Raw genomic sequence first — 15,019 nt, 5'->3', positions numbered from 1 at the left:
AGATTCGCATGAATGCCAGCCCGCACCACCACAGCCCAGCCACGTCTCTCTGCTGCCCCGCGGCGGAATCCGAGTCAGCCAGCACCAGCCACCCTGCCGCCGTATTGGGCCATGCGTCTAGCGGACTCTTCTCGTTTTTTCCCCTCATCCCTCCTTTGCATCACGTGCTGGGCGATCGGCACCGCACGGGCTCAGGCGGAACGCATGTCCTGATCCGAGCGGGCTGCGGCCAGGGACTCTGGCCGAGGGTGCAAGCGGTGGCGGCCGTCGGAGAGGGGTGACCAGGCCCCTAACCAATTCAGCAGTGGCGTCGACTCCACCGCCACTGCTGAATTGGAAAGCCTGTCGACTTTGTTGTGATGTTCCGCTACACGATGACTGAAGAGAACATGAGACGAGAGGTGGACGCGACAGCCTGGTAGCGCCAGCATTGGTGCCCCCCAAAACAGCTCAGTATGCCATCCGCCACCGTTGTAGGGCCCGTGTCGAGCGCCATGAGGAGGGGAGGTGCGACCGTGGCAACAGCCGTACTTGTCTTCCTGGTGTCTTCGCTGACCCAGTTGGTACGCACAGTAGCTCAACTCCCATTTTCATCGCCCCACACTCAGCGCGGCAGCTGCAAGCAAAGGGGGTCGCAGCCTTTTGTCGCTGTGCTTGCGAGAGTGTGGCTTGCATGAAGCATCGCGCCCGCTCATGATTTCATGTCTGACTGTGACGCACCATCTACCCACAGTGAGTAAAGGAGCTTCGAGCAGGAGAGTCTGTCCGCCGTCCTCTAGGGAGCGGATGCGTTGTGGCCACACCGGCATTCGATGCGTACGGCTTCGGCGCCAAGTGCACAAGGCGTTCCTCCTCCCGTGATGGCGAAGAGATATAGGCGGGTGCGGCGCAGCAGCGCTGTGAGGTCGAGGGGGGCGGGCGTCGGACACTCCGAGCAGGTCTCTGTCGTCTGTGCGTGTGTGTTGTACCAACCCCAGGGCAAGGTAGTGGTGGGGGGTCGTGGTAGTGGGGGGGGGGGGGGTAGACGCAAGGTAACAAAATGAGAGAACGAACACAAGAACAAGCAGGCGCGCAAAGTGGAGTATCTACCGACACAGAAGAGGTAGCCCAGAGGCACGGAAACGAACGCAAAGGCAAAATAGCAGCAGCAAAGTTGGGACCGCCACCAGAAAAAAAAGGTACCGTAGCGCACACACACGCATGTGCATATATATATGTGTGTGTGCGCGCGTCTTTAGAGTCAGAAAGCTGTAATGATGCGCAGAGAGAGGAGGAGAGAGGGGTATACGCCCCCCACCTCCTCCCCCCCTCCCACACAGACGCACATACATCTACAGCTTGTGGAGCAGTGACTGAGGAGAAGAGGCTGAGTGGGGGCAGTGGAGGAGTGCCTGCGTATACGTGGGGCAGAGGTAGGATGGACCGAGGTAGGATGGACCGAGGTGAGGGAGGCTTAGACAACACATCCGCCACCCCTGCGACGTGTCCTCTTCCACCAGGAGGGGTACCGCTCCCCCCTTTTCTCTCTACCCTTCTGCGCCAGTAGGCTGACGTTCTTATTCCAAATTGCTGCTCAGTCGGATATGTTCGCGGCTTCGTCATCGGAGACGGAGGACGTTGCCACAGCCGTGCTCGCACTGACAGACCGGATGTGCGCCTGCAGTCGGTGCTGCTGATCCCACAAGCGAGTCTGTGTTTCCTCATGTCGTTGAAGGAATCGCGTGGCGCAGCGCGCGGCCAGATGCTCGAGGATGCCCTGCTGCGGCACACCAAATGCAGTCACCAGCCGACGGTAGATGTTGTGCAGCTCCGGCGCGGCCAGCGGGCGAAACAGGATCTTATAGCTGGAGTAAAAGTAGTAGACCAGCACCCGCACAGAGTCGTAGCTCAGGTCGAGTGCGACAGCCTGTCGATCAAACACCGCGCGAAGCAGTAGGTCCGACTGGGAGGAGATGGCGGGGCGCAGCAGCAGGTCACTGCTGAAGTTGTCCAGCACAGACGCGTTATCCTGCAGTGCAGCGCTGCCATCACTGTTGTGTGAGGTGCCACAAACCGACAGGCTGCTGACGGCGCCTCGACCGCCAGTCGGACCCGGGCCTGTGTTGCTGCCAGCGAGTGGATTATCCCCGACGAAGGGCGGAATGTTGCCGGGTCGCCAGACACTCGACTCACAGTTCCTGGACGAGGTGGAGGACGAGCTACCGCCGCTGCCACCGCCGGGTCCATGCGCCGCTGCCACCATCGTGGTCGACGGCGGGACGACAACGAGCGGGTTGGTGGGGAGTACGTCAGGGTGCTGCGCGTTGTTTGCTGCACCGATGGCGCTGCGGCTGTGGTTGCCACTGATGTCGTTAGTCCCGCTTGTGCTTGCGCTCGAGGAGAGAGTAGCGTTGTGCTGCAGGAGTGGCGTCTGCGGATTTACGGCTGCCATCTCTACCGCGTTTCCAGTCTGCACGTTCGCCACGTTGGATGAAGATGTCGGCGACCCCAACACGACGTTGGAAAGCTTGTTCTTCCGGGCTGGGCGACGAACCATGCGTCGCTGTGGTACCACAAACGACAGTGCCGACGGCGATTCCGACCCATTTTCGCCTGTTCCTGCCAGCACGCCGTCAGGCGTGGAGGCTGGCACGCTGCACGACCCCACCCCCCCATCCTTGCGGGCGCCCTTTCTTATTCCTCCAGCTGCCACGTGGGACCCACCCGTACTGTTCGCAAAAGGGATGGGGTGGCTGCTGATGCGATTGCCAGAGGCAGCGCTAGCACCATCCGCAGCGGTCCTAGCCAAACAGAGGGAGTCATTGTCGAGGTCACTGTTCTCGTACCCTATCCCCGGGTAGGTGAACAGTCGGCCCTGAGGCGTGTATAAGGTGCTGCCAGGCTCCGTCTCCTTGCCAGCGGTGTACTGCAGCTGTGCTTGACGCGCACGACGCACCTGTTCCGCCGCGAAGGCCTCCGCCTCCTTCAGATGATGGTTCGAAGTATCCGTGACGACATAGAGGTCCTGGCGAGTCGTGACGCCGCGCAGGAACACCGAGTCGAACAGCTTGCACTTGACATGCGGCATGCGCTTCGCGCTCGGCAGCGCTGCTGGCGACACAGTGACCACGTTCGGACCAGCAAAGACCCACATGCGGCCACTGTACACAACATCGGGGCCCTCATAGCGTAAGCCGTTGCCCATTACTTCCAAGCGCACGGCAGCGTCGGTGCACCAGTGTACAGCGTAGGAGAGCAGTAGGCGACCCTCGTCACCGAGAAGGCGGCGCAGCGGATCGTCGATGGGGCAGCTATAGAGCTCCTCGATCGTGCTGAAGGCCATCTGCACAGCCGCCGCGACGCTGCGCATGACGTACGATGTGGTGAGTGGGTGCACCTGCTGAATCTGGTAGGCGCCGTGCCGCACCATCTGCTGAGCCAGGACATGGCCAAGACGTTCTGTCACCTCCACCATCTGATCCGATGCGAGGTCCCAGAGCTCCTCGCCGCGGCAGGGGCCGATGGTGAGCATGGCGAAGGGCGCCATCTTGGGTGCGTGCTTGGTGCCGTCGTACACCCGTGTGCACCGCACAATCATGCACACGCAGAGCGCAAACAGAGCAAACACACCGATAATGGACGAAATAATGATGATGTTGCGCACTTTGGGGGTAAACTGGTTTACCCGCTTCGTGCTCTTCAAGGAGATCCTCCACGAGATCTTCTCACTGAGGACGTCACGGGTAGTGGCCTCCTTAATGAACTTCTGCATGTTCGGTGTGTTACAGTCAGTCTCGCCGTTGAAAATCGGTGATGCAATGATGACTGTGCAAGAGCCCGAAGAGGCGTTATCCATTGTGTAGACAATGTAAGCCATTTCATTAATGTCCATTGCCTTCGTGAAGTTGTAGCGTTGCATGAGTCCATCCACGCTAAAGATGACAATCCCAAAGCCCCAGAACGTTGAGTTTGAAATCAGCGCTGTAGAGGTCGCGTTGTAGATGGGCTGGCGGAGATCGACCCACCACATGTTCACTTCATCATAGCTCTTCTCTCCGTCGATTGTTGGCAATATAGAACTTTTGTATGGCCCTGTCAGGTCGAGCATACCGGTGCTAATGACGGTGTAGGGATCCTGACGCTGCCCTTCAGCCGGGTCTGTGTGGTTTGTGCCCGAGCCGGAGCTGTTGAGCAGGTCCCAGCCTTTCAGGGGACTCTCCTCTTTGAGCGGGTATACCTGCAGTATAACGCCGCCTGGCGCGGTTGCGAAGAGGCTGATGTGCGGTGCCGCGGAGGCCACCAGCTCGGCATACCTATAGAACTGTGGAAAGTATTGGCCTTCTACGCGCTGGGCAGGGGTGTCGTTGAGGTTCGGCAGCGTCTTCATCACTCCCATGATGTACCCCTCTACCCCGTACACAGCCGAGATGGCCCCGAGGATGGCGTCGCGAAATGTTGTGGCGTAGTCCTTCGCCGCTAGCCTCTCCTCGTCCCGGTGCCGCTGCTCGAGTTGGTTGTCGTGATGCTGCAGGAGTAGCATTGGTGTTAGAATCGTGGTTAGCATAAGCAACAAGGCGACCAAGACGGCTAGAATGATGAAGTACACACGGTACCGCTTTGCCTGGCGCTTGTTGTTTTGCTCATCCTCGGCCGAGTTGCCGGTGGGGATATGGTATATCTTCTTCATTCTTCGTTGGCTTTGTGTGTGTGTGTGCGCGCCACAACGCAACGTATGAGCCTGAGCGAGAGGAGTAAAAAAAAAAAGCACGAGCAACCAAAGGAGAAACAAAACTGCCGCCGCCACCAATGCGGCAAGCAAAACGCACGGCCACCCACACGCGTACGAGCGTACGCTCGTTCACTGGCTGTCAATAGTTAAGATAGCGCCACCGAAGGGGGTGGGGGTGGGGTGGGGGGATGATGATGGTAGTGGCAAGTGGCGAGTGGTGGTGATGACAGCCGAGCCTCAAAAGAAAAGGTGAAAAGGAAAGCACAGGAGCAGCGAGGGGCGAGGGACAGCAGTTCGCTACCCAATTAAGCAAATCGAAGCGAAACCACTGGAGGGGGTGAGGAGGAGGGATTCGCCTCCACTAGCGCAAACTCACAGTCACGTAAGAGTGTATGTATGCGTGGCTGTGTCACTGATGCCGAGTGTGTGAGGGGGCAGGGTAGGGTGGGCAGAGAAGACACAAACGAGTGTGCAAGCGAGTCGGAAATATGAAAAGGGAGGAGAGGTGGAGGAAGCGCATCGTACGCGACGTGCGTGAAGAGGGAGAGAGGTGGAGGAGGGGAAAACACCTAAGAGTGGGAGAATGGGGTAGAGAAATCCATGGAAGAGGAGACGGCGTGCTTCACACAGGGCACATGAAGGGGTCTAGCGCCCTCGCCTTTCCACACCCCTCGCGCCGCAGTCTCCCTCCTCTCCACACAACGGCAGATAAGTTGGTGCGAGAGGGCAGTAGCGATGGGCAGGTAGGAGGGGGACACACACAAGCTCATCGTGTTTTCAACCCCGTTGGTATGGAGCAGCATCTTGGACTCAATATATGATGCCGCCTACTTGACCTCATCTACGATGATGACGATCGTCGTACTCATGTGGCGGACGCGTGCCGTTTGTGCCATGGCAACCCGCCACGCCTTCTGACAGCGGCTATGCTCTAATACACCAGCAAAAGACCCCACCCACGTCCCCGCACGGAGGTGAGCGGCAACGGCTCACATAATCATGTACTTGACGGTGGAGGGGCGACAGAGAGTGCAAGTTCGGAGAATAGAGGTGGCATCTCAAGAAAATTTCTACGCACGGTCCAGGGAGTAAAAGTTGAGAGCAAAAGAGACTGAGGTAACAAAAGGGAGATTGGGGGGGGGGGAGGGGCAATGCCACGATTTGTAGTCACAACGTCGCCCAGGCCCAATTGACCACACATACGCTTTATATACTGGCGAGCCCACTACTTCTGCTTCCCAACAGCGAGACTGTCGTGACTCCCCCTTCCCCCCTCTCCCTCCCCCTGCTGAACACTGTCACACTACCTCCGTACCTCAGGCACTGCATTCCTCATTGACACCCCGACGGAAAAAAAAGCGAGAGGACTTTGCACTCGCAGGAGGCACAGAGCGAAAGAAAAGCGGCACACCGCGCGCTGAGCCAAAACAGAACAGGCGGACGGTGGGCCAAAACGGGCGATCGACGAGCGGCCCCCTCCCAAAGGAAAACGCACGCCTTTTGCTTGTGCTTGGCTTCCCACGGGGCGGGTGCGCCACGCGCCTACACGTGTGTGTGTGTGTGTGTGTGTGTGCGATGACGGATATCCACACGCACACACACGCAGGAGGGTGAAGGCAGAGATTGCGGGGAGGCGAGAGGTGCTAAACAAACAAAGTGACGCGTTCAGGCCCACTTGCTCGTTTCAGTGTGCAAATATTTGCCGAGGGAAGCGAGGAGAGCCTAAAAGCAAGGGGAGGGAGAGGGAGAGGGGGAGGGAGAGCGAAGGACACGCCAATGGCACCGATGCAGAGCTGCCAGTTGCCGCTTCGGGGGCGCACACAGACGTGAATAGGCACGCCTACCTTCAGTATGTCTCATGTGCCTGTCATGCGTACCCAAACATCACGGCAGAGGAAGGGATAGGAGGTAGGAGTCAGGGGCAAAGGAGGGTGGTGTGGGCGATGGGGCACCCGTTCGCGCACCGCGAGAGTCTCGTATTCACCCTACTGGGCCAACACGTAGTCCTTCAAAAGCGAGCGACACCCACCGCATGTGCAGAGGTCGGGTGGCAGAAAGCAAAAGCGCGAGCGCCATCCATGGCCCATCCGACATCGTGCTTGCTGCACGGCTTGCACAGGAGGGCAGCCTCACGCCTCCAGAAAGAGACACCAGACGAAGAGCGAAGGTTTGCCACGAGACAGGTGCTCCCCCCCCTCCATGCCGGGGCCTCCTCGCGTCTTGATGCCCCACCGAGGCTCAAAGAAATGCCTTCCCGTGGTTCTGTTGCGCTTTGGGCACTGACGGTGCCTCACAGACGGAGGAGGGCCACTTAGAGTGTGGCAGTGTGGAATGATACGCTTTCAACCGGTTCTGCACGTACCGAATGACGCAGCGCGCGGCCAGATGCTCGAGGATGCCCTGCTGCGGCACACCAAATGCAGTCACCAGGCGGCGGAAGATGTTGTGGCGCTCCGGCGCGGCCAGCGGGCGAAACAGGATGTTGTAGCTGGAGTAAAAGTAGTAGACCAGCACCCGCACAGAGTCGTAGCGTATATCGAGGGTGATGGACTGGTAGTCAAAGGCGGCGCGCAGGGCCACGTCGAGCGAGCGCGTGATGAAGGGCTGCAGCAGCGCACGCGTGACAGCGTCCCCCTGGAAGGCAAAGGAGTTCACTGGAGCTGTCTTGGTGGTGCCGTTGGAGGCGTTGTCGAAGGAGCCGCCTATATACTGTAGCGGCGTCCCCATCGACAACGATCGAACCGACAAGAGTTCGTTGCCGTTGTTCTCTGACGGTCCGCTGGAGCTGGCACCAGTGCGTGTGGGGGTGCTAAACCTAGCGCTATTGGTGGTGCTGCCATCCACCGCGGAGAAGGTTGGCACTGATGATGCAATATTGTTACTGCGGCGCACGTCAATGACAGGAACCGTCACAGTTTTGTTGGCGTGAGATGCAGAGGGAAAACCATCGACGTTGCACAGCGCTACAGACGCGGCGGCCACCAGTGCAGGGCGACGCGTGTCGAGGAGCGTAAAGAGCTGCTGCTGCGTCACCAGCTGCGCATCGTCGGTGTCGCTGCTGCCGATGAGCGCCACCTTCGAGGAGATGGCGCTGCCGCGCCGCCCACCGGCGGTGTTCTGCAAGGTGATTGGCAGCGAGTACGGCACGTAGATGGTGGCGCTAGCGGCGCTCTTATCGTTGGGCTCCTTGTTGTCAGTCGTGCCATAACGGGTCCATGAGTAGATCACATTGACCATACGGAGTGGGCGTGCGACGACACTGCGCAGGCCAAAGCGTGGCAGCGCCTGCGCCACCGCCTCGGAAGCAGTGAGAACGCTGGGTGCGGCAAAGGCCCACATGCGGCCGCCAAAGACAACATCGGGGCCCTCGTAGCGGTACGTCCCGTCCAGCGATTCCACGCGCACGGCAGCGTCGGTGCACCAGTGCACGGCGTAGGAGAGGAGTAGGCGACCCTCGTCACCGAGCACGGCGCGCAGCGGACCGTCGATGGGGCGGCGCTGCAGCTCCTCGATGGCGCTGAAGGCCATCTGCACAGCCGCCGCGACGCTGCGCGTGACGTACGATGTGGTGAGTGGGTGCACCTGCTGAATCTGGTAGGCGCCGTGCCGCACCATCTGCCGCACCAGTACCCCATCGAGCCGGTCCGTCACCTCGGCCATCTGCTCTGCAGCAAGGTCCCAGAGCTCCTCGCCGCGGCAGGGGCCGATGGTGAGCATGGCGAAGGGCGCCATCTTGGGTGCGTGCTTGGTGCCGTCGTACACCCGCGTGCACCACAGCACGGCTGCGATGACAGTTGCAAAGATGGCTAAAAGCCCAGATAGGGCGGTGGACACGACAATGGTGATGTTGGTGGGCGAGAAGTGCGCACCGTAGTCGCGGCCGCGGACGGTGACCGCGAATGGGTGATTTGGGGCAATGTCGATGGTGGTGCCGATTTTGCGAAATTCCTCAAGCTGCTCCGCTGTTGGGTTCTGCAGCGAGGTCTCAAGAACAGTAATGACTCCGGAGGTCTCATTCACCACACTGAGGAGGTAGTCAAAGCTACTCTGCTGTACACCGCTAGCGGAGAAGTCAAACGGGTTGGTGCTGAGGATACCGCTTATGTTGACCAGGGTGAAAGTGAACCCCCAAAATGTGTGTATGTCAGCCATCGAGTAGTCTGTGCGATTGAAGATGGGCCGTCGAACAGCAAACCCCCAGTAGCCCCGCAGAATCTCGGAGGTGGATCTAAAAGGGCCAACGTAGTTAGCGTAGCCGTCGAGGATGGTATCAAGAGGCGTCGGCTTAAAGTTGTGCGAGTTGTCGTTAATGTCGAGCGTGTCGCGTCCGTACGAGGCTGCATTCGCTGGAGAAATAAAAGCGTACACACCGCCGGGCTGTAAGGCAGTCATGGAGATCATGGTCATGTTGCGCACGAGTGTTCTGCCAACGCTGTCAAAATTCACGAAGTTTTGGCCACGGATGCGCTCCGCCGGCGGGGCCGATAAATTTGGCAGCACTGTCATCTGACTCATCACGTAGCCCTCCAAGGCTTGACTGATGCCGAGGGCCTCGACCATGACTACCCTGAAGGGTGCCACGGCGGCGGTGGCGAGAGTGTACTCTACGAGCCGTACCTCCCTTTCGTAATTCTTATCCATGTTGCGTAGCACAATCAGCGACGAGAAGACGCCAACGAAGATGAGCAGCAGACACACAGAGAAGGCAACAATGCCAATATAGAGCCGCGTCTGCGCTCTCAAAGGAGGCAGACGGGTTCGAATGACCCGCGGCTGGGTAGCGTCAGTGACCTTCATGACGGTGAATCACTACCACCCGCGGGCTGAGAGGATGTCAATGCTCTGAGCGAGGCGTCGACAGGCGACAAAAGTTGAAAAATAAGAGCACGCGAAGCAGGGCAAAGCAAAGAAAAAAAACCCACCGTGCTGCCCCACACGCACAGGGCGCCGCCAGAGAGGGGGAGAGAGGGGGGCCGAGGGGAGAAGACACGAAGAGGTGGCGAAAAACACGATGACAGTGAGCGGCTTACCGCTAATAAGAAAGCGCGAAGAGGAGGGAAAAGGAATCGAATCAACCCCAGCACACACACACGCTTAGAGAGAGAGAGAGGGAAAAAGGCACGCAGGCGCCGCCACAAAGAAACGAGCGCACAGCCGGACCCCCCCTAAAAGAGGAGGATACGCGCGTATTGGTACGGCAACAAACCCAACGAATCGAAAAGAAAGGGGGGGAGGAGGGGGGCAGCAGCAGCAGCAATCACAGAAGAGGACGGCGACAGAGTCACTTCTTCACTTACGTGTTGTGCACACGCGCGTCCGCGTCTGCTGTATGCATGAGAGGAGGGAGGGAGGATAGTGTGAATGTGTGTGCGGTGCCTCTTCGTGTTTGGGGTGTCGTTCGTTGCCCTCCCGGTTGCCCCCCAAAAAGAGAGAGGCGGTAAACACGTTTGTCACTTTGCTCAGCGCACACGAGAGCGCACTCGCACAATTCAAGCAAAAAACAAACAAACGGGCAGTCGTAACGAAGTGAGCAGAAAAGGAGGAGGAGGGGGGAGGAGAAAAATCGAATGGAAGAGAAGTTTCGCGTCAGATATGTGTGGGGAGCGGAGAGCTGAGGCGAGCACCAGGCACGCTGCACCACGTAAAGGGGTCGCCGTAGTGCAGGGTGTGGCAGTAGCAAATAGCGCTCGGACTACGACCGAGGCAGAGATGGGTGGAAGCAAGTGGGGTACGCTGGAGGAGGAGGAGGGAGGTAAACAGCAGATGGCCCCACCGAGCGAATGCTCCGAATGTAAGAACGACAGTGAGGACGCACGTCGTACAGAGCCAGCAACAAATATAAGAGCGAAGGAAAAAAAAACAAAGTGCGGGGCTTACCAGTGGCGACGGAGGTCGTTCTGCACGTGAGGGGAGGGGGGAGGGGGCGCGAGAGGAGTTCGGGTGAGCGCTGAGAGGATTGTAAGGGGGGGGGGCGGCGCTGTGGTGGAGGTTGGACTGAGGGGGTTGAGTAGTTAGTGTTGTAAGAAAGCCAAGGCCAGGTTATTGCTTGGATAAGTCAGTGAATGAGCTGTTCTTCTCAGTGAATGCGCTGAGCCCTGCAGTGCGCACTCGCAGGCTGCGTGACCGGATGGCATGAGTAGAGAGGGAGGTGCAGAGAGAGAGAGAGAGAGAGGAGCGCGCAAAGTACAGAGTCGTTGATTACACGAAAAGCGCGGGTGCTTTACTTTCACCCACAGACAAACACTCACACACACACACGCACACGCACCCACTCTCGGTTCAGAGGTTGAGACGAGGGGAAAAGGGGTGCTGATGGGGATGGGCTATGCCTTTTTTCGTCTACGTGTCCATCCACTGCCTTACAGCACGTGGGCTTTTATTCCACTCGGCTACGCCCCGGCCTGTCACGGGCCCGATTGCGTGGAGCGAAGCAGCCGTAGGCACACGCGGCACTGCAACGGGTCGATCCAGTCAGCGATGCACGGCTCCTGCCTCAAAGCTCTACCCCCCTGCACCGCCGATCGCCTCACAGCCGCTCCCACTGTGCCGGTCGCCACGTGATGCATCCCCTCTCCGGGTGGCTCAGTGCTCTCCACACCAGAGGGCAGCTCGGCAGTGGCAGGGATAGAGGGAGGGGAGCTGCTTGGCTTCCTCACGGAGTGTGGGAGGAGGGTGTGTGTGTGTGTGTGCTGGACATTGTTCAGAGGTGTCGCACATCCTGAGGGCACAGGGATACATGAGGAAACCAAAAAGAGCCAAAGAAAAGAGTTTAGTATGGGCGTAGAATGGGAAAGGTGCAGAGAAGAGCGAGAGGTTGCGCAAGAGGGGTAGAGCAGTTCGAGGAGGGGGTATACACCTGCACTCTGAATATACAGATGTGGCCACACACCCGCCTGCGCACACCGCATGGGCAAACACCGCCCCGAGGCAGACACGTAGGCGTATACAGGGAGAGAGAGAGAGACAACCATAACACAGCGGAGAAGGAAGAATAAATAGAGCGACTTACTGGAAAGAGTTGTCCTGGCGAGAGAGAGGGGGGGGTAGTCACTGTGACAAGATGGACGTGGCAATGAAAGGGCATGGGGGTGGGTTGGAGAGGGGGGGGGTGAGAGGCCATGAGGGAAGTTCCGTTTCACTGCTGTTCGGGACACGACCGACAACCACCGTGAAGGACACCCTTACCAGCAACCCGCCTCTGCATCAATCGCTCTGCATGACGGAATACCGCACCGTTCTCCTTCCCCAAGCTTAGCTCTCTACATGCCATCACGCTGACATACAAGCATACAAGACAGGCATCAGCTTAAAGCAGCTTAGCGATGCATTAGTTTTGCCTCTGGTGGGGTGCCGCACGGAGACGTGGTCGCCGGCGTCCTTGTTGTTGGGCTGTTGCATTCAAGAGGAACTTGTTGATACATGAACCCGTTGATCTTCCGCACCTGCGACAGCCACTGCATCGCACCGCGCGCGGCCAGATGCTCGAGGATGCCCTGCTGCGGCACACCAAATGCAGTCACCAGGCGGCGGAAGATGTTGTGGCGCTCCGGCGCGGCCAGCGGGCGAAACAGGATGTTGTAGCTGGAGTAAAAGTAGTAGACCAGCACCCGCACCTCGTCGTAGCGTATATCGAGGGTGATGAACTGGTAGTCAAAGGCGGCGCGCAGGGCCACGTCGAGCGAGCGCGTGATGAAGGGCTGCAGCAGCGCACGCGTGACAGCGTCGGCTTCAATTAGCTCAACACGAGGTTGCTCTGGAGACAAGTCTGTCTTGCACTCCACAATAATTCGGCTCTGCACCACGACCTTCTGTTCGGCCTGCAAGGCACCGTCACTCAAAGGACTACGGCCACGCCGGCACCCTCTCAGTGTTGTGCACCCAAGGTTACACGTGGTGGACGCAGGACAGAAAGCTTCCATCGGTCGCGCAGACCCATCCTGCAGACCGGATACAGCTTCCCTCGCCCCCAGGCTTGACGAGTTCATACGCATTATCGGATAAGATGAGGGGCTGGATGAGTTCGCGTTATCGATCATGAGTTGAGGAACTGTCGCCACAGCTGCTGCAACCGCCTCCGCTGCCGCCGCAAGAAGATTTGGCTTCGCTGCGTGCGCCAGGAGGTACAGCATCATGCTACCGCTCCTGCGATTTGTGCTGGTTGCATCACGGATGCCTCCCTCGACGTCGTCATTGCCGTCGGTGTGCTTCGCTGCTGTAGCGTGCACCACAGTAACCATCTGGTACGCTTGCGTGACAACTCCAGAGAGGCCATGGCGTGGCAGCGCCTGCGCCACCGCCTCGGAAGCAGTGAGAACGCTGGGTGCGGCAAAGGCCCACATGCGGCCGCCAAAGACAACATCGGGGCCCTCGTAGCGGTACGTCCCGTCCAGCGATTCCACGCGCACGGCAGCGTCGGTGCACCAGTGCACGGCGTAGGAGAGGAGTAGGCGACCCTCGTCACCGAGCACGGCGCGCAGCGGACCGTCGATGGGGCGGCGCTGCAGCTCCTCGATGGCGCTGAAGGCCATCTGCACAGCCGCCGCGACGCTGCGCGTGACGTACGATGTGGTGAGTGGGTGCACCTGCTGAATCTGGTAGGCGCCGTGCCGCACCATCTGCCGCACCAGTACCCCATCGAGCCGGTCCGTCACCTCGGCCATCTGCTCTGCAGCAAGGTCCCAGAGCTCCTCGCCGCGGCAGGGGCCGATGGTGAGCATGGCGAAGGGCGCCATCTTGGGTGCGTGCTTGGTGCCGTCGTACACCCGCGTGCACCACAGCACGGCTGCGATGGCGATGGCCAGAAGCAGCAGGGAGCCGAATAAGGTCCACAAGGTGATGATGGTGACGTTGGTGGCTGTGAGAGAGACGTACGTCTGGCGTGAGCGCACCGCAATATATAGCGAGGAGAGGGGTGCTAGGATGTCCATGACGGTGCTGTCGGAAATGAATGCCTCGTACGTCTCCTGCGTTGTGTTCGGTGGAAGCGAGGAGGCGATCACGCGCGTGCTAGATGAGTTCTTCGACAGGTCGTAGATTACGTAATTCAGGTGCTTGGCCTTGGCAAGTGTGTCGAGCTGAATAACGTCGAGGGCGCCCGTCACGTTGACGATGAGTAGCACGAAGCCCCAGAAGTTTGCCAGTGAGGGGGGCGTGCCGTTCAAGGTGCGCATGTAGAGGGGCGCGCGCGTCGAGATGACCCAAATGCGGCGGAGAGAGGCGATGGTGGTGTGTCGCGGGCCAACGATGGAGTACCGGCCTGACAGAACCGTCTCCAGTGTGGTGGGCCTGTACTGATTTGTCGGGTCGTTTGGGCTCATCAGGTCGCGGCCCACCGTTTCCGCGTCGTGCGGGTACGTCATGGCGATGACTCCTCCGGGGCAGATGGCTTGCAACGCCACGGCAGGCTTCTGCGAGGCGAGCAGAGATGCAAAGCGTGGAAATCGTGTCAGATACTCGGTAGCGTTGTCCCTTGACAGCACAACAGACACATTGCCGGACGGCTGGAGAGCGGGAACCGTGCTCAGAGCGTAACCCCCCAACGCACGCGCAACGGCGAGGCCGTCGATCATGACGGCGCGCAACACCGCAGCCCACGCAGTGATGGTGCTGTACTCGTCCGCCCGAAGTGCGGCATTGCGCGCGTTAGCGCTTCTGCGTATAACGAGCATCGGCACCAGGATGCCAATGAAGATGGTTAATAAACACACGAGCACACAGGCAGTGATGATGTAGAAGTTTTTCGGCAGTACTGCGTGTGGCGTGGCAGTGAACTTTTGGCTAAATGGAGAAGGTTTATGGTAGGCAAGTGCGACGGGACGTGACGCCTGGCGAGCGAGTCGCCCACTGGCTGGTTCTGCCAGCCGCTGTGAACTCGGTAAGCCGACAACCATATCCTGAGTGGAGATGGCATGGGCTTCATGGCTGCCACAAGGTGCACCACCACCACCGCCACCATCACCGTTGTCCTCGCGGGCACGCTCCAGCATGCTCTCCCTCCTCCTTTTGCTCGGGATGCCTGGCAACTACCCGTCGCTGCTTGCGGGTGTACCGGGCTACCCTTTCACCCACCACACGCGCGCTGCCTTCCTTCAAAGCAGACCCTTCTGTGGCTCTCCTAATCTCTCTCTCCTCTACAGGAGCACAGCTGCATGAGGCACGCGAGGAAAAGAGCAAACTGCAACACGGTTGAACGGTAATCCCGGCGCATAGCAGCAAGATATACCAGTCGCGAAATTAGGGCAGGGTGGACAGCAAAGTGTATCACAGAGAGGGTTGGTCGAGGTAAGCGGCGCTCACGCTGACGGAGGCACC

At 59.2% G+C, this 15,019-nt stretch overlaps 3 protein-coding genes across 3 annotated transcripts, besides 2 other annotated features; all 3 read right to left on the bottom strand.

Annotated features, from left to right (window-relative positions):
• Positions 1–18: 18 nt before the first annotated feature.
• Positions 19–758: a repeat region.
• Positions 759–1,573: 815 nt separating this feature from the next.
• LPMP_090330 (hypothetical protein) lies at positions 1,574–4,666 on the bottom strand (the record flags this gene model as incomplete). The annotated part of the gene is made up of 1 exon (XM_010705969.1): positions 1,574–4,666. The coding sequence occupies one exon, from the start codon at positions 4,664–4,666 to the stop codon at positions 1,574–1,576; it is 3,093 nt and encodes a 1,030-aa protein (XP_010704271.1).
• A 2,280-nt stretch (positions 4,667–6,946) lies between these two features.
• LPMP_090320 (hypothetical protein) lies at positions 6,947–9,505 on the bottom strand (the record flags this gene model as incomplete). The annotated part of the gene is made up of 1 exon (XM_010705968.1): positions 6,947–9,505. The coding sequence occupies one exon, from the start codon at positions 9,503–9,505 to the stop codon at positions 6,947–6,949; it is 2,559 nt and encodes an 852-aa protein (XP_010704270.1).
• A 1,541-nt stretch (positions 9,506–11,046) lies between these two features.
• Positions 11,047–11,381: a repeat region.
• Positions 11,382–12,024: 643 nt separating this feature from the next.
• Positions 12,025–14,376, bottom strand: LPMP_090310 (hypothetical protein; the record flags this gene model as incomplete). Its single annotated transcript, XM_010705967.1, has 1 exon — positions 12,025–14,376. One exon carries the CDS (start codon positions 14,374–14,376, stop codon positions 12,025–12,027), a length of 2,352 nt encoding a protein of 783 aa, XP_010704269.1.
• Between the last annotated feature and the right edge of the window lie 643 nt (positions 14,377–15,019).

Source organism: Leishmania panamensis, assembly GCF_000755165.1.
Source record: "Leishmania panamensis strain MHOM/PA/94/PSC-1 chromosome 9 sequence".
NCBI lineage: Eukaryota > Euglenozoa > Kinetoplastea > Trypanosomatida > Trypanosomatidae > Leishmania > Leishmania panamensis.
Note: the sequence above shows the minus strand (reverse complement) of the source record. Positions and strands in the feature narration are given on the sequence as shown.